The sequence below is a fragment of the Hemiscyllium ocellatum genome, chromosome 15 (genome assembly GCF_020745735.1).
Source record: "Hemiscyllium ocellatum isolate sHemOce1 chromosome 15, sHemOce1.pat.X.cur, whole genome shotgun sequence".
Lineage (NCBI taxonomy): Eukaryota > Metazoa > Chordata > Chondrichthyes > Orectolobiformes > Hemiscylliidae > Hemiscyllium > Hemiscyllium ocellatum.
This window is the reverse complement of record NC_083415.1, coordinates 26,220,337-26,246,325: the sequence shown is the minus strand read 5'-3', so window position 1 is coordinate 26,246,325 and position 25,989 is coordinate 26,220,337. Positions and strand designations below refer to the sequence as shown.

Genomic DNA, 25,989 nt, shown 5'->3' with positions numbered 1-25,989 from the left:
CCCATCAGCACCTTGCTTATTTGTTACATTTGAGATGTTTGGATGTCCTTTGCATATGGATGGAAGCTGAACACATATTTGTGAATGATGTCACCATAGGACAAAATAAAGTCAGAGAAGAGACCTTTTGAATAGTTTTGAGTGGTCCATCAAAAAGAAAAAGGCATTTCTAATGATGGCCTAGTTAAAACTGAATTGGTCAGAGTGGAACCAAGTGAGGTCAGTTCAGTCCTACCAAGCTGAACAGAAGAGTACAGCCATCCAACACTTGGTGGAAGAACGCATCATCTTCTGCCTTGGGACCCTCCAACCACATGGGATTAATGTCGATTACATCAGTTTCCTTATTCCAGATTCAACCTTCCAACTTGGCACTGCCCTCTTGAACTGTCCTACCTGTCCATCTTCCTTTGCACCTATTCCCTCCACCCACCCTCTGATCTCCAGCATCTACAGTCCTCACTTTCTCCCACTTTCTCCTAGAAGAATATCTAGTCAACTATGCCAAGACATCAGAGGGGATAGGAAGTAATAATTCCTCGTGCCAACTTCACAGAATATACACTAACTTAATTAGTCGAACATAGATTCTGCTGGTCTGAAAATGTGTTGCTGGAAAAACGCAGCAGGTCAGGCAGCATCCAAGGAACAGGAAATTTGACATTTCGGGCATAAGCCCTTCATCAGGATTCTGCTGGTTCAAGTTTGGCTATAAGCTACATGTTTTGTCACTAGACTTATTTTTTAAAGTTGAAAATGTGTTGCTGGTTAAAGCGCAGCAGGTCAGGCAGCATCCAAGGAACAGGAGATTCGACGTTTCGAGCAAAAGCCCTTCATCAGGAGTATCAGTGTGGATAATGAACAACTGCAGAACCATTTTCCCCTGTTTTGTAAAGATTACTGTATGCAATTGTTTCCTGTTATCTTAAAATCTTTGTTAAATAGTTTCCTTTCTCTGTCCTATTTAAGACCTGGACGAATTATATCAAGGTTGTATCAATCAGCCTATTTTCCTCAGAGTATGAACATCTAAAGTACAACATACAATATTTGTAACTATTTCTGTTCCAACAGACTTACAGGAAAAACAATGGCATTTATCAAAAGATAAGATAGAGAATCTTCTACTCCTCCAAATTAATTTAGACATGTAATGAAAACCTAAAGTGGATGAATGATTCCAACTAAGCATGAATCCATTTGTAATACAAAAACAAATATGTAGCCGTACTCCCTTGCATACTGGAACACTTTTGAGCATACTCTGTGACTCTACCCTCCTTATCTAAGCATTTAGCATTATTCCTTAGCATTCCTATCATTCATATTTTAAAATTTAAAAATTGTGAGAAATCAGTTGATCAGTAATCGAAAACTTCATACCTTTTGAAAATGTAAAATGTTTTAATATTAATCATAAGTTGAAATGTACTGGTTTTGTAAATGAAAATAAAACATGATGTCACATCAGTCCAAAAAGCAGCACTTCAATTTTCTTTTAGATTTACCAAGAAATACTGAAAGGTGAGCTCAGACTCAACAAAATTCAATGCACTAATAGGTAATCATGTACTCAAATAATTTCTTTTTGGAGAAATCAATGAGGAATTAGGAGAATACATTTTTGAGGTCAAAGGGCTAAAAGATGGGAAACAAATAATTTTACTTAATTGTATCCCGACCTACCTGGAGAAGTCTCTTGCACACTTGCAGGTGAGTTAAGAGGACTTGATCAAGACACACATTTTCTGATGTCAGGGCAAGGGTTCTTGGCACTTTAACTTCTAAATCTCCGTTCTTGGTCAAAGCATGCTGACAAATATTGCCTTTATTGTAGGTATCATACCTGTCAAATGATAAGGAGTGTAAAAAAAATTGAAACAAAGTATAGCACAGATAACTGCATGTAACTCTCTCACCCAGAGAGTGGTGGCTGTGTGGAATGCTCTGCCCCAGAGGGCAGTGGAGGCCCAGTCTCTGGATTCATTTAAGAAAGAGTTGGATAGAGCTCTCAAAGATAGTGGAATCAAGGGTTATGGAGATAAGGCAGGAAGCAGATACTGATTAGGAATGATCAGCCATGATCATATTGAATGGCGGTGCAGGCTCAAAGGGCTGAATGGTCTACTCCTGCACCTATTGTCTATTGTCTATGTACATAAGTTAGTATTTAAAAATGTAGTCAAACATGAGGAAAACCCCTAACCTATTAACAGGTAGCAGAATCAGAATACTTTAAACTTGTGTAACTGAGTGCAAAATAGTGTAGTCTAACTAGCTAGTGGGTCCAAAGACAAGGCATATAGCAATACTCCAAATTCTAAGCTTTATCACATAAGGTTTTAACTTATTTTTAAATTGTCTAGAGGTTTCCTAGATCCAATTTCCATAGAAATGTCAGTCTTGAAGAAATTCCATTGAGACCATCACAACAGCTTCAAATATTTATTCTAATTTAATCTCTCTGCTTTCTCAACCTGTCTTCTATTTTTCTCAAATGTATGAAATTATCACTTAAACACAGATTATCTCTCTTTTGATGTATTCCATACTTCCATAATGTTTTGTCTAAGAAAAACAGTATTAGGCAAAAGTTTTCTGTCCCACTAAAGACAAAGCTAAAAGTAGTTAAGACTCAAAAAGTGAGGCATTGGAAAACCACAGCAGGTCAGGCAGCATTCGAGGAGCAGGAGAATTGATGTTTCAGGCATAAGCCCTTCATTCGGAATAATCTTCTGTTTCTCGGATGCTGCCCGACCTGCTGTGGTTTTCCAGCATCACACTTTTTGACTCTGATCTCCAGCATCTGCAGTCCTCACTTTGTCCTAAAAGTATTTCATGCTACTTAAGGATAAATGGTGCAGCAACACCTGGACAGAAGCAGATTCATGGTTACTAATTGTAAATATTGAAACATTACTCTTCAAAATGATTCATACCATAGTTAATTTTGACAAAAAGATCAACTCACCCTTAGCATTTTTTTTTCCAGAGCTTACTGCTTTTGCCTGTTCATTACCCATTAAATTTAGCACAGGAATTTCTGTCTTGGCCGAGCAAAGTAAGTATCCTTTAATAATGCAGAAAAATACACTTGTAGAGAGATTGTGCTCAGATTCTTGGGACATTTGGAAAGTACTGGGACCTATTAAAATCCAGAAATCTTGTACCAGAACAGAGCTGCAACCAAAGCCCTTGCAAGGCTGTTTGCCAGTGCTCTTGGGGCGGAGTTACCATGGTTTTGAGAGTTAGGAAGTAATACGAGAGAAGAAAAATGATAGATGCATGAAGATTCAAGAGACAAATAATATCAAAGTAGGAATGCAATTTGTCCTAAATTGCACATGCATGTATGCATGGAATGTGGAAAATAATTCCTAATCAGCCTGATCAGAGATACTATGACACAGCTCCAGAACAGATGGAACTTGAATCCACACCCTAACAGGGAAAGCAGATGAACTCGGGGCATGGTTAGGAACATTGGACTGGGATATCATAGCAATTTCAGAAATGTGGCTCAGGGATGGACAGGACTGGCAGCTTAATGTTCCAGGATATAAATACTATAGGAAGGATAGAAAGGGAGGCAAGAGATGAGGGGATGTGGTGTTTTTGATAAGGGATAGCATTATGGCTGTATTAGGGAGGATATTCCTGGAAATACGTCCAGGGAAGTTACTTGGGTAGAACTGAGAATTAAGAAAGGGATGATCACCTTATTGGGATTGTATTATAGACCCCCTAATAGTCAGAGAGAAATTGAGAAACAAATTTGTAAGGATAATAGGGTGATTTGTTTTAACTTTCCAAACATAGACTGGGCCTGCCATCGTGTTAAGGATTTAGATGGAGAGGAATTTGTTAAGTGTGTACAAGGAAATTATCTGATTCAATATGTGGATATCCCTATTAGAGAGGATGCAAAACTTGACCTATTCTTGGGAAATAGGTAGGGCTGGTGACTGAGATGGGGGAGCACTTTGGGGCCAACAAGCATAATTCTGTTAGTTTTAAAATAGTGATGGATAAGGATAGACCAGATTTTAAATTTGAAGTTCTAAGTTGGAGGAAGGGTAATTTTGACAGTATTAGGCAAGAACCTTCAAAAGCTGACTGGGGGCAGATGTTCACAGGTAAAGGAAAGGTTGGAAAATGGGAAATCTTCAGAAATGAGAGAACGAGAGCCCAGAGACAGTATATTCCTGTTAGAGTGATAGGAAAGGCTGGTAGGTGTAGGGAATGCTGGATTACAAAAGAAAAAGGTTTGATTAAGAAAAGGAAAGAAGCATATGTCAGGTATGGAGAGGATAGATCAAATGAATCCTTACGTGAGTATATAGGCAGTAGGAGTATACTTAAGAGGGAAATCAGGAGGGCAAAACGGGGACATGTGATAGCTTTGGCAAATAGAGTTAAGGAGAATCCAAAGAGTTTTTACAAATATGTTAAGGATAAAAGGGTAATGCAGGAGAGAATAGGGCCCCTCAAAGATCAGCAAGATGGCCTTCGTTGGAGCCACAGGAGATGGGGGAGATACTAAATGAGGATTTTGCATCAGTGTTTACTGTGGAAAAGGACATGAAAGATATAGAATGTAAGGAAATAGATGGTGACATCTTGAAAAATATTCATATTACAGAGGAGGAAGTGCCGGATGTTGTGAAACACATAAAAGTGGATAAATCCCCAGGGCCATTTCAGGTGTACCCTAGAACCCTGTGGGAAGCTAGGGAAGAGATTGCTGGGTTCCTTGCTGAGATATCTGTATTAATGATAGTACAGGTGAGGTGCTGGAAGACTGGAGGTTGGCTAACGTGATGTCACTGTTTAAGAAGGGTGATAAGGACAAGCTAGGGAACTATAGACCAGTGAGCCTGACATCGGTGGTGGGCATGTTCTTGGAGGGAATCCTGAGGGACAGGATGTACATGTATTTGAATTAGAGTGATGCTGGAAAAGCACAGCAGTTCAGGCAGCTTCCGAGGCAGGAAAATCGACATTTCAGGCAAAAGCCCCTCATCAGGTTACAGGCGGAGTGCCTGAAGGGTGGAGAGATAAATGAGAGAAGAATGGGGGTGAGGATGAAGGTGATAGGTCAGGGAGGAGGGTGGGGGAAGGTAGCAAATAGTACAAATGGGTGGATGGGAGTGGGAAGAAGGTGATAGGTCAGAGAGGAGGGTGGAGTGGATAGGTGGAAAGGAAGATAGGCAAGTAGGACAAGTCATGGAGAGAGTGCTGAGCTGGAAGTTGGAACTGGGGTGAGGTGGGGAAAGGGAAATGAGGAAACTGGTGAAGTCCACATTGATGCCCTGTGGTTGAAGTGTTCCAAGATGGAAGATGAGGCGTTCTTCCTCCAGGCATCAGGTGGTGAGGGTGCGGCGGTGAAGGAGGCCTAGGACCTCAATGTCTTCGGCTGAGTGTGAGGGGGTGTTGAAATGTTGGGCCATAGGGCGGTGTGGTTGATTGGTGTGGTGTCCCAGAGATGTTCCCTAAAGCACTCTGCTAGGAGGCGTCTAGTGTCCCCAACGTAGAGGAGACTGCATTGGGAGCAACGGATACAATAAATGATATTGGTGGATGTGCAGGTAAAACTTTGATGGATGTGGAAGGCTCCTTTAGGGCCTTGGATGGAGGTGAGGGAGGAGGTGTGGGCGCAGGTTTTGCAATTCCTGCGGTGGCAGGGGAAGGTGCCAGGTTGGGAGGGTGGGTTGTTGGGGGGGATGGTAGTCACAGAGGGAACGGTCTTTGCGGAAGGCGGAAAGGGGTGGGGAGGGAAATATTATCCCTGGTGGTGGGGTTCGTTTGGAGGTGGCGGAAATGTCGGCGGATGATTTGGTTTATGCAAAGGTTTGTAGGGTGGAAGGTGCAGGATGTGGACGAAATGCATCGGAGGGAAGGGAAATTGCGATCTCTAAAGAAGGAGACTATCTGGTATGTTCTGTGGTGGAACTGGTCCTCCTGGGAGCAGATACGGAGGAGACGGAGGAATTGGGAATCTGGGATGGCATTTTTGCAGGTGGTAGGGTGGGAAGAGGTATAATCCAGGTAGCTGTGGGAGTCGGTGGGTTTGTAAAAAATGTTGGTGTCAAGTCAGTTGTCATTAATGGAGATGGAGAGGTCCAGGAAGGGGAGGGAGGTCTCAGAGATGGTCCAGGTAAATTTTGGTCAGGGTGGAATGTGTTGATGAAGTTGATGAATTGCTCAACCTTCTCGCGGGAGCACGAGGTGGTGCCAATGGAGTCATCAATGTAGCGGAGGAAGAGGTGGGGAGTGGTGTGGACTGGTGCCGGTGTAATTACAGAAGATAGCCAACAAAGAGACAGACATAGCTGGGCCCATACGGGTGCCCATAGCTACCCCTTTGGTATGGAGGAAGTGGGAGGATTCAAAGGAGAAATTAGATTAGATTACTTACAGTGTGGAAACAGGCCCTTCGGCCCAACAAGTCCACACCGACCCGCCACCCACCCATACCCCTACATATACCCCTTACCTAACACTACGGGCAATTTAGCATGGCCAATTCACCTGACCCACACATCTTTGGACTGTGGGAGGAAACCGGAGCACCCGGAGGAAACCCACGCAGACACGGGGAGAATGTGCAAACTCCACACAGTCAGTCGCCTGAGGCGGGAATTGAACCCAGGTCCCTGGCGCTGTGAGGCAGCAGTGCTAACCACTGTGCCACCGTGCCGCCCGGTTGTTAAATTGTTAAGGGTGAGGACCAGTTCAGCCAAATGAATGAGGGTATCGATGGAAGGATACTGTTGGGGATGTCGGGAGAGGAAGAAACGGAGGGCTTGGAGGCCCTGATCATGGTGGATGGAGGTGTAGAGGGATTGGATATCCATGGTGAAGTTGAGGCATTGGGGGCCGGGGAAACGGAAGTCTTGGAGGAGGTGGAGGGCATGGGTGGTGTCTTGAACGTATGTGGGGAGCTCCTGGACTGGGGGGATAGGACATTGTCGAGGTAGGAAGAGATGAGTTCACTGGGGCAGGAGCTGGAAGCTAGGATCTGGTGTGTGTGTGGAGCTGGGAGTAGGGGTGGATCCTGTAACTGGAGTGGGTGTGGTGGTGGGGGGAATGGGGTGGAGTCATGAGCAGGGTTGGTGTTCCCCTCAGGGTTCTGGGGGGCAGGGATGGTGACAGTGGGATCTGTGGGGGGCATGTTAGCAGGTGAGTGGCGTTGGTGGGGGTGGTAGTGGTGGCAAACACAGCAGTAGGGGTGGCGGAAGTCACTGAACATGTGACATCAGCGATAATGTGAGGGGTGGAAGTGATGTCATGTATTTGGAAAGGCAAGGACTGATTTGGGATAGTCAGCATGGCTTTGTAAGTGGGAAATAATGTCTCACAAACTTGATTGAGTTTTTTGAAGAAGTAACAAAGAGGATTGAGACATTTGACAAGGTTCCCCATGGGAGACTGGATGGCAAGGTTAGATCTCATGGAATACAGGGAGAACTAGTCATTTGGATACAGAACTGGTTCAAAGGTAGAGGACAGAGGGTGGTGGTGTAGGGTTGTTTTTCAGACTGGACACGCGTGACCAGTGAAGTGCTACAAAGATCGGTGCTTGGTCCACTACTTTTCTTCATTTATATAAATGATTTGGATGTGAGCATTACAAGTATAGCTAGTACGTTTGCAGATGACACCAAAATTGGATGTGTCATGGACAGCGAAGAAAGTTACCTCAGATTACAACGGGATTTCGGTCAGATGGGTCAATGGACTGAGAAGTGGGAGATGGGGTTTAATTCAGATAAATGTGGGGTGCTGCATTTTGGGAAAGCAAATCTTAGCAGGACTTATAACTTAATAGTAAGGTCCTAGAGGGTGTTGCTGAACAAAGAGACCTTGGAGTGCAGGTTCATAACTCCTTAAAAGTAGAGTCGCAGGATAGTGAAGGAGGTGTCCGGTATGCTTTCCTTTATTGGTCAGAGTATTGATTACAGGAGTTGGGAGGTCATGTTGCAGCTGTATAGGACTTTGGTTAGGCCACTTTTGGAATATTGTATGCAATTCTGATCTTCTTCCTATCAGAAGGATGTTGTGAAACTTGAAAGGGCTCAGAAAAGATTTACAAGCATGTTGCCAGGGTTGGAGGATTTGAGCTATAGGGAGAGGCTGAACAGGCTGGGGTTGTTATCCCTGGAGTGTCAAAGGCTGAGGGGTGACATTATAGAGGTTTATAAAATCAGGAGGAGCATGGATAGCATAAATAAACAAAGTCTCTTCCCTGGGGTGGGGGAATCCAGAACTAGAGGGCATAGGTTTAGGGTAAGAGGGGAAAGATATAAAAGAGACCTAAGGGCGTGGAATGAGGAAGTGGTGGACGCTAGTACAATAGTAACATTTAAAAGGCATCTGGATGGGTATATGAATAGGAAGGGTTTGGAAGGATATGGACCAGGTACTGACAGGGGGGACTAGATTGGGTTGGGATATCTGATCGGCATGGACGAGTTGGACTGAAGAGTTTGTTTCCATACTGTACATCTCTATGACTCTATGACTCATGATCTAGAGGTAGGGATGCTACCACTGCCTCACAAAAATGTCATGGAATATGTTAAGTTAGTAAGATGTAGATGGTAATAGCTATGGAGAACTTGATGCTGTGATAACAGACACTTGGATCACAAAAAGGCAGGAAAAACTATTACTGAATTTAAGGTGTTTAGGAAATGTAAAGAGAAAATAACAAACATCTGTAAAAATACTAATTGAAGAGAATAAGATAGTGCTGGAGAGAAGCTATCCTAGAAGATCAATGATTGAATGTCTGATTACAGCTAGAGGCAGAGGTGGTAGAGTTGCTGTAATACTGCTGGATGTATTTTATAGGCTGCCAACTAACAAGAAAGATATGGAGAAATAAGTTTACAAGGAAAATACAAAGTGTTGCAAAAATTAGTGTAGTTAGCCTGTAGATCAGCTGTACTTGGGTTTCTGGAAGGTGTTTGATAACTAAAAAATGTTTAATGATCCTAATATATACTGAGATAATAGTATAAAATTTCTCAGTATTAAGCAGTGTTTTCTATATCAGGATGACTCCAATTCAACACTGAGTGAGACACTACAACTTGTGCGGATGAATGAGGCAAATGAATCAAGCATCAGAAGTGCAACAATTAGGAGACATTTGATTGCAGTACCATATGTTTTAGTTTACTTATGAAAAGGTCAAAGAAAAATCTAGAGAAAAATAATTAAGGAAGGCAAATTTCAATGGAGTGAGGGCAAATCTCACTCAGATGGCCAAAGATTAGCAAGCAATTTCCTCAGTTTTTTGTAATATAAATGTTTTAGAAGGGACAACTAAATGAAATGTCTCCAAGTTTGCAGACAACTGCAAAGCTGGGTGAAAGGGTGAACTGTGAAGAGGATGCAGAGATGCTTGACTGTGGTTTGACCCAGTTGAGTGAGTAGGCAATTGCATGGCAGATGAAGTTTAATGTGGATAAATGAGATTATCTACTTTGGCAGCAAAAATAGCAAGGTGGATTATTATCTGAATAGCAACAGATTGTGAAAGGGAGAGATGCAGCAATGTCTAGGTACCGTTGTATACCAGTCACAGAAAGTAAACTTGCAGCTGCAGCAAGAGGAGAAGGCAGGAGTTGGCCTCCATGGCAAAAGCATTTGAGTACAGGAACTGGGATATCTTGCTGCAATTGTATAGGACTTTGGTGAGATCACACCTGGAGTATTGTGCAGAGGTTTGGTCACCTTATCTGAGGAAGGGCATTCTATATATAAAGGAGTGCAACAAAGAATTACCAGACTGATTCCTGGATGGCTGGACTGACATATGAAGAGAGAATGGATCAGTAATGGCTAAATTCACTGGAGTTTAGAAGGATGAGGGAGGGGGCTAATTATAACAGGTCTAGATGGGGTAAACACAGGAATGATGTTCCCATTGAGTGATTGGAACCAAGGGTTACAGTTTAAGGATATTGAGTAGGCCATTTTGGACTAAGATGAGAAATGTCTTCACTCAGAGTGGTGAGCCTGTGAAATTCTTTGCCACAGAAAGTAGCTGATGCCAAAACATTGAACATTTGCAAATGGGAGACATACTCTTTGTTGCTTTAGCCCTAAGAAGTATGAAGCAGAAGTGGGAACAGGATACTGAATTGGATGATCAGCCATGATCATCTTAAATGGTAGAGCAGGTTCGAAGCCCAGAGTGGCCTACTCTTCTCCCTTTCAATATTTCTATGTAATAATGTAATGAACTTGTGGGTTACCTTTAAACAGGAGATAGTTTGGATACAATTTCTTGACGGGAAACAATAGGACAAATAGAGGCGGAGCTCTTTGCATAATGAAAAAGACAGAAAAGAAGATGAAGAAGGAAAATGGTGTGCAGTTAAATGTCAGGTTGATAATACAATTGAGGAACAGATTCAGTTCAAAATGTTCTGGAAGTAAAAGGAAAAAGCTAAGTAAAGATATTAAGAACAGAGGGTGCCTCCTAACATAAAACAAAATCCATGGGTCTCCTATTTGCATATAAATAAATACAGCATTCAAATTTAGTAAGAGCAATTAAGTGGCCATGAAAATAGAGTTAGCTGAAGTGAACCTGCACACTAGGGACACATCAAAAGGATTGTAGTAGACCTTTTCAGGGATATTTCAGTCTACTCAGAATAAGTATATCCTACTATAAGGAATAAAAGGGAGAAAGCATCAAACTTGAGGAAAAGCATAAACCCGAACAAAGATGAGTGACAGGTCAGATGATTGCTCAGAACGTAAAGGATGGCAGAGAATGACTAAAGGAGTAGAAATGTAAAAATGGATAGCAAGAGAATCTATAGCTACAAGAAAGGAAAACAGCATGTAGAGGATGTGAATTCTGTATGTAGTGAGAATGGGGAGGTAATAGTAGATAGTAAAGAAATGGCGGATTGAATTAACAAATGCTTTGCTTCTGTGTTTTACTACAGAATAATAATCTGTCTCACAAGTCTTTTATGTATGTTTCAAATGTGGAAGTCAATTTGTTGGTGCGCCATTTGGCATGTGTGGAACCTCAGAGTTGCTATGTAACTTCTGCTATTGATGACACAAAAACCATTCCATTCATAGCAGTAAATCAGGAGGCGGAAGGGAGAGAGGAACTGAGCAAAATTATAATCACGAGGCAAGTAGTAACAAGCAAATTGATGGAACCATGGCTGACAAGGCCTTGGCCCTGTGTCCAGAAGACTACATCAAAAGATCCTTAAAGAGGTTGCTAATGTGTTGGTGTTGTTTCCAAAATTCCCTAGATTCAGGAAAGGTTCCATCAGGTTGGAAGGTCACAAATATAACTACGCTATTTAAAAAGGTATGGAGGCAGGAAATAGACATCTATAATTGAGTTAGTTTGATGCTTGTTATGGAGAAGGTGTTAGGTATTATTGATCTTTAAAGAGACTAAAGGTGTGAAGTAGAAAAGTTCAAGGTATCAGAAAAAGTCAACATGGTTTTGTTAATGGGAATCATATTTAAATAATTAATTGGAATTCTTTGAAAGAATAACACATGCTGTGGGGAAAGGCAAGCCTGGAGATCTACTGTACTGTATTTTCAGAAAGCATTTACTAGGGTGCCATCTCAAAGAGTATTGCAGCAAATAAAAGCTCATGTTGTACAAAATAACATGCTGGCATGAGTAGAAGGCCGCCTGGTTGTCACGAGCATTCATGAATGGATCTTTGTTTGGCAGGATGTGATAAGTGATGTCTCACATAGGTCGGCTCTAGGATCTCAAATCATTGTCAACTTATATCAGTAACTTAAATGAGGGGAGCAAAGGCATGGTGGCTAAATTTGGAGATGCTACTAAGATAGGTAGGAAAATATTTTGAGAAGAAGATGTGGGCACATACGGATAGATTGGGTGAATGGTCGAAAATACTGCAGACCTGGAAAAATGTTAAATTTATCACCATAATACCCTAAGATACAGGAGCAGAATTAGGCCATTGGACTCATCAGGTCTGCTCCACCAATTGATTGTGGCTGATGTATTTCTCAATCCTATTTTCCTGCCTTCTCCCTGATCCCCTTACTAGTCAAGAATCTACCTATCTCTGTCTTAAATACACTCATTAACTTGATCTTCACAGCCCTCTGCAGCAATGAATTTCATAGATTAAACACTCTCTATCTTAAGAAATTACTCCTCATCTCAGTTCTAATAGGCTGACCTTCACTCTGAAGCTGTGCCCTCAGGTCCTAGTCTCCCCTACGTAAGAGGTTATGAGCATAGATTGCTTACTACATAAAAGGGAATCTTCTCTATGTCCACTATATTCAGGCAATTCAGTATTTTGCACATTTCAATCAGATCTCTCCTCATCCTTCTAAACTCCATTGAGTACAGATCCAAGAGTCCTCAACCACACTGTAGGGAATCTAATCAAGAAGATAGGGAACTTTAAAATTCTTCCAAAACAATTTTTGTCTCAGTGTATCATAAATATTTCCAGTCGGTAATGCTTTTATCGACCTATCGAAATGATTTGTTTAACTCTCCCAAACTCGATATAAGTTTGTCCAGACTGTCTCCTTAAGTACCAGAATGTCTGACTGTCGGAACCAATTCATACACACTTAGAATAGATTTTTTACCTCACCATGATCTCCAGAACCTTCCTCCAAAAGGATACATAAATCTCTTTATTTTATGTGGGCAAGATCCAATATGTTTTTGGCCACCTTGTCTGCATTGTTATCTTCTCAAACAACAATGCCTCACATCCTTCTCTTCAAATTTTGCTGAAGCCTTAAACATCTCCTGACTGAACCTTGGATTATGACTAGGCCTGCCCTCTTCCAAATACTCCCAAATGTCTGGTTTTGATAGCTTAAGCTGCATCATTCATTATTTAAATTCCATTTCTTTCTCTTTTTCTTTCCTTTCTTTCTCTTGTCTCTCTAGTCATAGTTTTATAGTGAATTCCCTTCCTTTCAATCTCCTTTAGAAGTTCCATCTATTTTCTCATTTCCAATTGCCTTAACTGATGCACCTGATGTGCCACCTGTACTACTTAGCTTCTCTATTTCCATTAAACTCAACTATTTCAATATTAAATCCATAACGTCTGCCTTCTTAGCTCACTCTGACAACTTTATTTCTAGTCTGCTAGCTGACTGTGCTGGTTTAGCTTTAGTCATGCTCTGCAACAGTACCAGGGAAACTTTGGACACTTTTAAAAATTCTTTAACAATTTTTAGGGCCATCGTAAGTAGAAATATAAACTTGGTGTTAGATTGCCCATTTTAAAGCATTCCAGTTCCAGATGTACATTGTCTACATTTCAAGACCCTGTCCTTGCACCTCAATGCAAGGCCAGAAAGACCAAATCAGACTTGCTAACACAGGATTTGCAACACTGAAATTAAAACGTTCGATAATCCCCAAAATTGTTCAGTTATTCTTAACCAGACTTAAGAATAATAAATATCAGACACCAAATGTATAACTTAATGAGAAATTAATAATTTATTCTTATTACTGTAACTTCAGTTGAGTGAAGTGTTATTGGCCAGACCAAACCCCCTCAAAATATATTGAGAAGATAGCCTAGACCCTAACTTTTTCTTGTTTTCAAGGTAAATATAAGGCATTGCATTCCAGATGCAATTTGATTGGTCAACAATTCGAATTTAAGCAAAACATACTATATTTTTACAGTTATTTCTATTTTGTCTGTATTTTAAAAGAATTGGCTTAACTGAAACTCTAAAGACATGCTTAATAAAATAATATCTATATATTAACTACGACAAATTAACTGCTCCAATATAGAAAATTTCCATAAACACACCCTTTGCCAAGGTAAATCCAGCAAAATAGATTGTCTCACATGCAATCCCAGCTTTTAGTTGTAATGGAGAGGATAAGAGCTTCCACATCTAGCTTCAAGACCCTAGCAGCTGCTAAAAATAAAAGTCCTGATCCTGTGGGAACTTCACCCCACCCAGCCATGCTGCTTCTATTGTTCCAACCTTTTAAAAAAAAAAATCCAAGGCCTTAGAAGCTGTTTACTCCATTGGATTTGACAGACAACTTGATACCTCTGCCTCAACCTTTCTTCATAAAAAAAATGACATGCACCTCTTTAAAGCCATAGTATGATCACAAAAGCTAAACAACAATATAATCTAACCAATGTTTATGATCATAATTCTATTCAGTCATAGTTAAGGGATAACTTAAAAGAAAATAAAAAGAATTGTAATTTGCCACTTTTATAACTGTATCAATGATGAATACCAGGTATTTATGGAATCCTTAAATTATGTTAGATTACAGACACTCAGAATTATATCTTGCTTGAATTCTGAAGTCACACCGATCTCTGCAAAGAGCTTCCAGGCTGTGAAGAATATTCACATATTTCTCAAACTGGGATTCGTTTCTTGGTGCATTCAATAATTCTTTAACAGAATATAAAACTATCGAGAGTAAAACTTAAATACCGCTTCCCAGTCCAGCTTTTTCCAAGCATACAGCCTTCTACCCTAAAACCTAGTCAAAATTAGTTCAAACTATGGCTACTGTTTCTTCTTCAACATTGTGTGGTTGGCTGGCCAGCATTGACCTCCCCTTTTTGACTGACCAATGCAACATCCAACCAGCTGCCAGTCCTTGAGTGTAACACGTCCTTGAACTGAAAATCTGCAATGTTCTTCAAACAGCAATTAATCTGCAATTATCTTTCCAGGTCAGTTCCCGAAAGCAAACATCAGCTTGTATTCTTTTATCATAAATCAAGCTGCTCTTCAAAGTTTGATTCTCCACTTCAGCTCATAGTTCCAAACGAAAAAATGAGAAAAATAAAGAAAAAATAATAATGATCGCAACATTTGCTCTGGAGTGTATCTTTTTCAAGGGAATATATCTTTGGCATTATAAAATATCATCTTGAATGTGTGCCACTGTATCTCTCCTGAATTATGTTGTAACATAATTTCCAAGTTTATTTTAATCAGTTGTGTTTTTACCCTAATAATTGCATTTATTTAAATTGAAGTTGCTAATCTTATGCTGACACCTCTCACCCTCAAACTGTTTTTTAAAATTATTTTGAGGTTGTGGGTGTTGCTGGCTAAGCCAGCATTTATAACCCATCCTAAGTGGCCTGGAGAGAGTGTAGCCACACTGCCTTCTTGAACTACTGCAGTCCACATGGTGTAGGTATGTCCACTCTGCTTTTAGCGAGTTCAATGATTTTGATGTAGCAAGAATGTTATAGTTCAAAGTCAGGATGGTGTGAGGCTTGGAAGGGAATTTTCAAATGGTGATGTTCGCATGCATCTGCTGCCTTTGTCCTTTTAGGTTATAGTGTATGTGTGTTTGGAAGGTACTGTTCAAGGAGCCTTGTTGAGGTGCTGCAGTGCATCTTGTAGATGATAGATATTACTCCTACTCTGCATTTGTGCTTGAAGGGTTGAATGCTTTAGAATGATGGATGAAATGCCCATCAAGCAGATGGCTTTGTCCTGCATGTTGTTGAACTTTTGGAGTGTACCCGTCCAAGCAACAGGAGAATATTCCATTTATACTCCTGACTTCCATATTGTGAATGACAGATAAAATATGGGGAGTCAGAAGCCAAGTTACTTATCACAGAATTGCTAGCCTCTAACTTGCTCTTACAGCCACAGTATTTGTAAGGCTAGTCCAGACCAGATTCTGTTCAATGGTATACCAGAATTTCAAAAGTGGAGGAATCAATGATGATAATGCCATTGATTCTCAAAGAAAGTTGGATAAATTCTCTCTTGTTCAAGACAATAATATTCTGTTATGTTGTGATCACCTGAAATATCACAGACAGGTTGGTGGAGTGCATAAGCATACGGCTGATGAAAAATTAATGCAGAGATGAATGAAGTGATCCATTTTGGCAGGAAGAATTTGGAGAATCTATATACAGTCAAATATTAAATTATAAATGGAGCAGAATGAGCTGCAAAGACATGTGTAAAAACCATTGAAGATGTCACAGAATATTGAGAAAAATTAGGCATATGGAATTTTGGCTTTCATGAATACAGAGTGTACAAAAGTTAAGAAATAATTGTGAAACTTTATGAAACACTGGTTCAAACTCAAATGTAGTATTCATTTGATGTGTCCACATGCTAAAATAATCTGAATAACAAGTTGATTGCAGTATTTCTATTGACACCTCCCTCAGTAAATGCAATCCTGGTTGTTTATAATTTTTCATCATAATTTAATCTGACATTCATGGAGATAAAAGCCCATGTTATTGAAGCTGTGCTTATATTTTAACGGTACTCCCCATAGTTCCATTCTAGTGAACATACATGTGCTGCTCAGCCTTGAAGGCCAATATATCCTTTCTGAGGTTCAACATTGTACTCTACATGCTTTAAATTAGTGTCTGTACAACTGAAGCATCACTTCCCTGCCTTTTTATTCTAATCCCCCTCCAAGAAATAAAAGCAAATATTTATTTAATATTTAAATTAACTTACACCTGTGAACTAACATTTAGTGATTCACATAAATACATATCTAAATTGCTCATAGCTTTTAATTTCTCGCCAATAATGAAATATATTTGTTTGGATTGTTCAAATTCAAAAATCAGACTTCCATATCAAATTCCGTCTGCCATAATTTAAATTCATCTACATTCTTTTATAAATTTCTGTTCACATCTAAAATATATCGAAGTCCTTAAGGCATACAATGAAAAGCTGAAATTCCAATGAAGATCTCCAAGTATGACCACTTTTGCATTGTATCAATCCTAATAAGAGGGACACTTCTTGAAAATGCAATATATGTACTGCTACCTCAATCGCAAAATATAGAACTAAATCTGCAACTAAGATAACTAAGACAAATTTCAAGACAGTGATCTGTTTGGGGTATCCATATGCTAAACTAAATCAAATAATTGAACTAGACTGTAACATTATAATTGATTATGTTTTCAAGAGGTACTACCTTTGTCTTGTCTGAAAACATTTTGTTGGCAATGAAAGCATAGCTTGGGGCTTATAGCCACTTTTTCATTTACCTACCTTTCATCTTTTATCCTAATGCTCCCAGAGCATGAAAGATTATCTTCACTTGAATCAGTATTTAGGAAGTTGAAGCTTTCTAAGACTGTTTCAACAGTAAGACTGACAGTAGATGCACTTGAGCTATCTTTTGCTTCTCTCTGTGTTAAAAGGAGAGACAACAATTTGTAAAATGAAGATAATCTTACAGGTTAGTTTAAATTGCCTCATTCTATCACAATTGAACAAAAGCCATTGCTGTATAAATTACACCCTTCAAAATCTTCACTAATTAGAAAGTCAAAACATAGCAATTTGTAGCAATGCGCAAGGTACTATGATGTCTAAACGATTAAAGGTCTTCAATATATCACAATTTGCTATGTGAAATATTTTATTGCTTAAGTCTGTGTTATACAATAAATGTACTTTCCTAACTAATTAGCCTAATAGATTTTTCAAAGAACTATATTAATAAAACAGATATTTCACCATCAAATGTTGAATAAGACAGAATAATAAGCTGGAACAAAATACTTAGAACATTGAGGCTTCTTTCAAACACATTCCAATTCTCTTCTCGGAGGATGTGGGCTAAACTAGATAATCAGATCTAGCTCAAAACTGCAGCAAACAGACCTACTGAGATTTCAAACTTCTCAGTTTTTCTTTCAAATTAAACCAGAAGTAAATCTGACTATCAAAATAACTTAGTTTAATGTAGTGAGTATGGATGACCTAGTTTTCTTCAGAACACCAAATGCTGAAAATAGTTATTTTTCTGGTATGCTCCCTTCACTCAGAACAAATTCAACCTATCTCAAAAACAATCCCCTGCCACCCAAAATGCACCTAAAATGCCATTTAACAAATGGAAGCCTGGGAAATGCCATAAGTAGGAAAAGAATCATCAACTGAGAGAACCACAAAGCACCATAAAATGTAGCAGTAGACGTAGGCCATTCAGGGCATTAGGTCTGCTCTGTTATTCAGTGAGATCATGTCTGATATGACAATGCTCCAATTTCTTGAATTTCCCCTATCATCTTTGATTTTCTTAATGATTAAAAATCTGTCCATCTCAGTCCTACCATATAGCTACAGTTGCATAGGTAGATTTTTCTGGGTTTAGTCACAAAATGCTAAACATTATAAGAAATCAAAATAAGTTATATCTAGGTTCAAACACTCAAACAAGAGCATAACACTTAAGCAGAATTATGAATAAAACATTTGTTTAATCATTTATATTTTAGGTTGTTCCACTGTTTCATTAAAATAAACCTGTGTTTTACAGTCAGGAGAACTTTTGACACTGAGAATGTAAACATAGCTATTGAATTGAAATGGCCTTGCTAGAAAATTACTATTCCAGCTATAGAACTTGAGATGTGCTCAGGAATTAGCTGAACCTGCACTTAGCTGTTCCAATACAATTGGCAGGTCTGTCCTGTTCAAAGTTAGCAGGAAAAGTCCAAACTGATTAATTACAGCCCCTTCAGTCACCCTCAATCAAAATTAAATGATGGAATGGTGTCATTAACAATACCATCAAGTGTGTCTTGTTCAGTAATAACTCAGTCAAGATTTTTCTGCTCCTCGGATTGCTGCCTGACTTGCTGAGCTTTTCCAGCAACATACTCTCAATTCTGATCTCCAGCATCTGCAGACCTCACTATCTCCTTGCTCAGTAATAACCTAGAGCTGAAAATGTGTTGCTGGAAAAGCGCAGCAGGTCAGGCAGCATCCGAGGAACAGGAAATTCGATGTTTCGGGCATAAGCTCTTCTTCAGGAAGAAAGGCTTATGCCCGAAATGTCAAATTTCCTGTTCCTTGGATGCTGCCTGACCTGCTGCGCTTTTCCAGCAACACATTTTCAGCTCTGATCTCCAGCATCTGCAGACCTCACTTTCTCCTCAGTAATAACCTACTCTTGAACATTCAACTTGAGTTGAATACCAGACCCCTAAGTTCCTCATCTGAATATCATCTTTGTCAAAATATAGATAAAAGAGGTGACCTCCAGAGGTGTGGTGAGAATGACTGTTCTTGGCATTAAGTCAGTATTTGACTGCGAGTGGCAGTGATATTTTCCCAGGCAGTTACTCTTGCCAACTTGAGGTATTTGCCACCTCTATCAGCATGGACTCCTGGTTTAAAGGTTGGTACTGGGTAATGGCTTTTTGTTTCTACTAATCTTCCTGTGTTATTGCTTTATCTTGGGCCTATCTAGTGATCAATGTTTGAGGATATACTATCATAAAGTGTCTACAAAAGGGCACTGTTCTCAGATGACAACAAAGTCTATTGAACAAATGCAATAAGTACAACTTCATTTGGTCAAATGTAATTACTAGGTCCTTCCTCTGCTTTTTCCAAAAGCTAAAGTAGAACTTCTTATCTCTACCTGCAGACAGTGAATGACATTAGAAGAATGGGTGGAGATAATGCAACATGAACAGTAATCGCTTCATAAATATTACTTTACACTGCATCATCAGGGAGCCCCAGCAAGACTCATCGATGGGTATCAGTGAATACTCTGGTTGGGGTCATACCTAACACGAAGAAAGATGTCTGTACCTGCTTGAGGTCAATCACCTCAGTACAAGGATGTTACTGACAGAGGTCTGCAATGTAGTGTCCTGGGCCCAAACATCTTCAGCCTCTTTACCTTCTTCCATCTTAAGTCTTCAGCCCAAAACCTGCTCAGCAGGGTTTTGCTCAGTGACACCTAGTTTGTGTTCTGCCAGGACCACTCAGCTCCTGACGTCATTACAGTCTTAGTTCAAACATGGACCAAAAGAGCTTTAAGAAATGAGGTGACAGTGTATGCCCTTGATATCAAGGCTGCATTGAATGAGTGTGACATCTAAGAACCCAAGCAGACTGGAGTCAATGAGAATTAAGGGAAAAATTTACCACTTGTTATTGTCACACTGAGCATAAAAGAAAATGGGAGTTCAAACATCTCAGCTCCAGGGCATATTCACAGGAACTGTTCAGAGTAGTGTCCTAGGCTGAATAGTCTTCAACTGCTTCATCAATGACCATCTCTCCATCTGCATTCCTCAGACACTGAAACCATCTACATCCAAATGCAGGAAAACGTGAACAATATCCGAACTCGAACCGAAGAATGGTCAAAAATGTTCACCTTACACATCTGCCAGGCAAAGAGACAAGCTAACCATCACCTTGGACATTCAGTGGTGTTATCATCATAGAATACTCCACTCTCAACATCCTTGGGGACCAGAAACTGAATTGGACTAAGCACATAAATACAATAGTTGCAAGTGTAGGTAAGAAATTAGGATTACTGCAGCAAGTAACCCATCCTCTGACTCCCCCAAGTCCAAAACTGCAATGCACAAGTCAGGACTGTGACGGAATACTTTCCACTTGCCTGGATGGGTGGAGATCCAACAACTTCCAAAAGCTTGACATCATCCAACACATAGCAGACACTTGATTCACATCACATCCACAACTGTCTACTCCCGCCACTACCAATGCTTAGTAGCAGTAGTGAATACTATCTACAAGACGCACTGCAGAAATTTACGAAAGATCCTCAGACAGCACCATTACCTATCACAAGTTGAGAGTGTGGTGCTGGAAAAGCACAGCAGGTCAGGCAGCATTTTTTGTGAAGTTGATGAACTGTTCAAACTCTTTGTCGGAGTTCGAGATAGTGCCGATACTGTCATTTGTGTACCGGAGGAAAAGGTGGCGAATGTGCCTGTGTAACTGAGGAAAAGATTGACTGTTCCACATACCTGACACAGAGGCAGCCAACCTGTGGCCCATATGGGGGCCCATGGCTACCCCTTTGGTTTGGAGGAAATGAGAGGATTGGAAGGAGAAGTTGTTGACGGTGAGGACCAGTTTTTGCGAAAGTTGATGAACTGTTCAACTTCCTGTGGGAGCATGTGGTAGCGCCGATACAATCATCAATGTAGCAGAGGAAAAGGTGGGGAATGATGTTGGTGTAGCTGCGGAAGATGGATTGTTCCACATACCTGACACATAGGCAGGCATAGCCCAAGGCTACCCCATTAGTTTGGAGGAAGTAGCAGGAAGTAGAACACCGGCACCATTCCTCATCTTTTCCTCCACTATAATCGATGACTATTGACGTTACCCCTTGCTCCCTTGAGGAGGGTGAACAGTTCATCTACTTCACAAAGAAATCCTCTCACTTCCTCCAAACCAAATGGATAGCCATGGGCACTTGCATGGGCCCCAGCTATGCCTGCTTCTTCGTCGAATATGTGGAACAGTTCATCTTCTGCAGCTACACTGGCACGATTCCCCATTTTTTTCTCCACTACATCGATGACTGTATCAGCGCTACCTCATGCTCCCACAAGGAGGTTGAACAGTTCATTAACTTTACAAAAAATGCTGCCTGACCTGCTGCCCTTTTCCAGCACCACATTCTCAACTCTGATTTCCAGCATCTGCAGTTCCCACTTTCTCTATCACAACCCAGGATGCAAGGTGTATCTGGACCAATTGATCAGAGTACACGAACCATAGCCAGCCTTTCCATCCCTTTCAGTTTTCATACTGTTTCTGGCCTCCAATATCTCTGCTGGAACCCATACTTTGTTAGCATTCTCTTTCTTAGTAAATAGTGATGCAAAATACTCATTAAGTATTCTAACCTTGCTCTGCCCACCTTGAAGTAGATGTCACTTACTTTATCTCTAATAACACAGAAAGAAGATTTTTGGGTTCCCTTTTGTATTGACTGCCATCGTACTCTCATTCCCTATCTTTGACAGCCTTATTTTCATCTTCACCTTGCCGCTCAATCTTTTGTTTTTTGAGCTAACTTCTACTTGAAGATATTAATCTGGCATGCATCATATATCCTGCTGTTTTGTTTCTCCTTAACTTCTATCTCCCTTATTATCCACAGAGCCTTTTTTTTTCTGTCTCCCTTCCTTTTTACCCTTGATGGAATGTATCTAGTCTGGGTCTGACATATCTCTCCCTTAAAGCTTACCCATTGTTCTGTTACAGATTTTTCCAGTTTCATCTTACCATGACATGATCCCTTCTCAATCATGGTAATTAACCCCCTTCCAAATTAGAAGTTCTATCATAGATTGTTCCTCACTCTTCTCCATTAATCTAAATCATGTGATTCAATAATCACTCCCTTATTGTCCCTTACAATTCTTGGTTTAGTTGACCCAACCCATCTTACAGCAGCAGATCCAGCAATATGTATTTTCTAGTTGGACCAAAAACATACTGATGAAGGAGGTACTAAACACACTTCAGAAATTCTTTCCCTTCCTTACCCTCTAACATTATTCCAAATAATATTTGGATAGTTAAAGTGCCTTAGCAACATGACTTTCTAGTTCTTGCACATCCATATAATTTCCTCACAGACATGTTTCTCCATTTTTCTCTCAATATTTGGAGGCCAAAAGAATACCCCAAGTAACATGATCATACCCTTCCCGTTTCTCACCTTCAACCAAATGCACTAAATCTATCCTCCCAACACTGCAAATTGATATATTTCTAATTGTGATTCTGCTCTGACCTCAAGTTTCTGGACGTGAATGTATTCTGGTAATATATGAATATTTCAAGAACACATTGACACTAACATGCAAATTCTGATTCCAAGATAATGAAAGCTTTATAGGCTATTTAAGATTTTGCAATAAAAGGGGCATCAGTATGATTTTATTAAATAATGAAATACTTCCCAACCTGTATTTTTCCTGAAAATACCAAAATATTAATTTCAATTTGAGGATTTATAAATAAACATAATTGTTGAAGAAACTTTAGCACTATACCTTCAGAAAATCTCTGAAGTGCAGAATCTGCTGCTCCAGTCTTTGAAGTTCCTTGTGATTTCTTTGATCAGTCCTTAGAATAATCAATATTTCTTGCAGTATGGTCCCTATATTTACTGAAATAAATTCCATCCTTATGTTCTTTCCAGAAGACATCAAAGTGCTGTCTCTCTGTGTGCTGAATACTGTCAAAGTTCTCTGTGGACCTAATGGTTTGGTAAGATCTGCATTCCTGATATGGCCAGTTGAGTTCCATTCAGCACTTTTCCCAGTAGATTGCTGTAGTTTGAAGTGTGGTTTGATGTGCAAAGCAGACTTTGCCATTGCTGAACAACTTTGAAATTGTTTGTTTGGTATTGAATCTTTTTGCTTTGGATAAGTCGATTCTACATAAGGTGATGGTACAGCCCTTTCTGTAGGGATACCTCCTTTCAGGCTATACGATAATTCCATAGATGGGTCTTGAATTGCAAAAGTATTATTAGTGGAATGACTGCTTCTTCGTTTGTCTGTATTTGCATAATTGTAAAATTTCTCATTTTCTGGTACAGATGACAAATTTGTATTGTGGTGTCCATTTCCTAATTGATTAAAGATAAAATGTCCTTTTGTTTCATGATATAATAAAGGTAGTGTATCCTCTTGTCCAATATGCTGCATTCAACAGAATAGAAAATAGAGGATTAATACGTCCATTCACAATAACAGTATTAAAAAAAATCACCAAATTAAGTTATTGAGGCATATACAGTTTCTAGATATTCACTTTTGCAATTCATGCTAGTTCATACAAGACATGTCAATTCGAGACTATATCATACTCTCTACACTTAACAGTCAACGCCTGGCAGCAATTTCCTCTTATGATTAATTTTGACTTCTTATCTTAGGCTGCTAAAGGTGTATTGTTAATTGCAATGACACATGCATGTTGAAATACTCACAGATAGATATTTCTCCCTGAAGCTCGGTGTGCTCGGAGGTGTCCAGTTATACACAGAGCCTTTACGACTCGGCAAAGAGAATCTGGAGATTGATCCAGATGTCACTGAAACGTCATCATTATCAAATGGACTGTGATAAAGCAAAGTGTAGGAGAGAAATTAAAAGCCGGCATTGAAATACAAAAAATCCAAATAGATTTCTGCATGATCTTGCTGAAAGAAAAATGTTTTATTTTGGCATATGTGCCTAGATATGGATAGCCCGAGTTTGGACATTTCCTGGCTCAGTGCATCTGCCTCTGGGAAAAAGTGACCTAAGTGGCATGATATTCACTCTAGGAGTGTGATGATTTTTTTGTGAGGGGGTGTGTGGCCACGGGATAGAGTTAAACCAGATACACCCACTTCAGTCAGGGAGTGGCAGGTGCTGCAAGTGCTGAGGCAGGCAGTTGAAAGATTCGTCTCATTTCTTTGCAAGTTCATCTTGGTTGTTTTCCTAACGTTAATACTTCTAGCACTTACTTCTCATACTCCTTACCTAAGCTGGTGCCATGTTTGGTGACATTATGCACTTTTCAGTGTAGTTCTGTACTTGCGAGTACACATGACAATAAAATCAAAGTCCCAGCTACTTCCCATGTCAATACATGTGAACTCATTTCCATGTTGCCTAATAATCACTATGCAAACTTAGTGACAACTCAAGATCGACCAAGCCCCTAATCCATCAGCCTTTGCCCAATACATTGTCCATGCCAATTCCAAATATCCATCATAGGTAAACTTGTTTGAAATGAAATAACATTTGAAATACATATTACAGAATTCACTATACAAAATAATATTTCCATTCATGAAAGTCATTCATTGCATTTAAATTCCCTTAAATATTTAATCTCTCAAAAAAAAACAAGAATTTCTATTCATGCCCTCACATAGAAACACAGTCAATCCTTTAACATCAAATTTAAGCTATGAATGAAACTGTAAATTTGAATCCCCAACTGTGAAAATGTTAGGTTGTGGAAAGTAAGCAAGTATTAATAATGATACAGCCAGTTCTTCTATAACGCGATGGTTACGTTCTTGTGCAATCCCGTGTTATAGAAAAATCGCGCTTTAGAAACAGTGTTTAAAGTGTAGGTGATGTAATTGTGTTATAGCCAACATATGTTTTAAAAGTTTGTGCTTTAGAAACAGTGCGCCCAATTCATCAATCATATTATGGTGAATTCACGTTGACAAAACACGCATTATAATGGAACAACCTGTATAATGAAAGTACTTAGGATCAACAAACTACTGTTGAAAATGCTATGAACAGCTTTTTTCCACCTTTCATTGAGAGTTAGACTTAATACTATAAAACTTGAGTCATGGTGATAAGAGTCAAGCTATCATCATGCATCATGCACTTATTGAGGTTAATGAATGAATTTCAAATTTCAAAGGAAACAATGACTTGTACTACCCAAAAAACAGGATCTGGTTGGCTGGCAAATGGACTTAATTGACTGAGTTATTATCCATGCTAATATGTTCCTCAACATCATATGGCATTTTATCAAATAATTTTAGAAATACAAATACGTGATATAGAATTTAATAAATCAGTCACACATGAATAAGTCACAAATCAATAAAACATTTTTGTAAAAACAGCTTCCTGACTGATTTTGCTGCATCAGATTAATTACTAGATAGTCTGACAAAACCACAATCTTATTGGGGCCTGAACAATGTGAGCTATGGGAAGAAACCTGGGTGAATCACGTGTGAATTTGGGTGAATCACATGTGAATTAGGGTGAGTCACACATGAATTGGGTGAATCATGTGTGAATTTGGGTGAGGTCTTTCTCAACATCGAGCAATTCATCACATTTCCAAACAAAGATCTTGGCGTTGAAATGAGGGTCTTATGAGACAGCAGTGACATGCCTCTTAACGGGGATTACAGTGGTCTCCAATTTACAAACATTGAACTTATGAAAGTCTTTAAATATGAACACAATCCATTATATGGTTGTGATTTTACAGATCCAGCAAACAAATACTTTTTGTACTTACAAACAGCTGTGTTTCATTGCTCAGGATTGTGTTATGACTTGTGTACAATTTGACTTGAGAACGGACTCTGGAATGAAACCCGTT

General features: G+C 39.6%; 1 protein-coding gene across 1 annotated transcript in view; it reads right to left on the bottom strand.

The window, feature by feature from the left end:
• ripor3 (RIPOR family member 3) overlaps positions 1–25,989 on the bottom strand; it is a 220,421-nt gene that overhangs the window by 31,105 nt on the left and 163,327 nt on the right. The window contains exons 12-15 of the mRNA XM_060836005.1: positions 23,837–23,966; positions 22,893–23,546; positions 17,083–17,222; positions 1,687–1,846 (exon numbers count right to left, since the gene is read on the bottom strand). Of these exons, the coding sequence (XP_060691988.1) occupies positions 1,687–1,846; positions 17,083–17,222; positions 22,893–23,546; positions 23,837–23,966 (1,084 nt within the window). The remainder of the gene's footprint in view (positions 1–1,686; positions 1,847–17,082; positions 17,223–22,892; positions 23,547–23,836; positions 23,967–25,989) is intronic.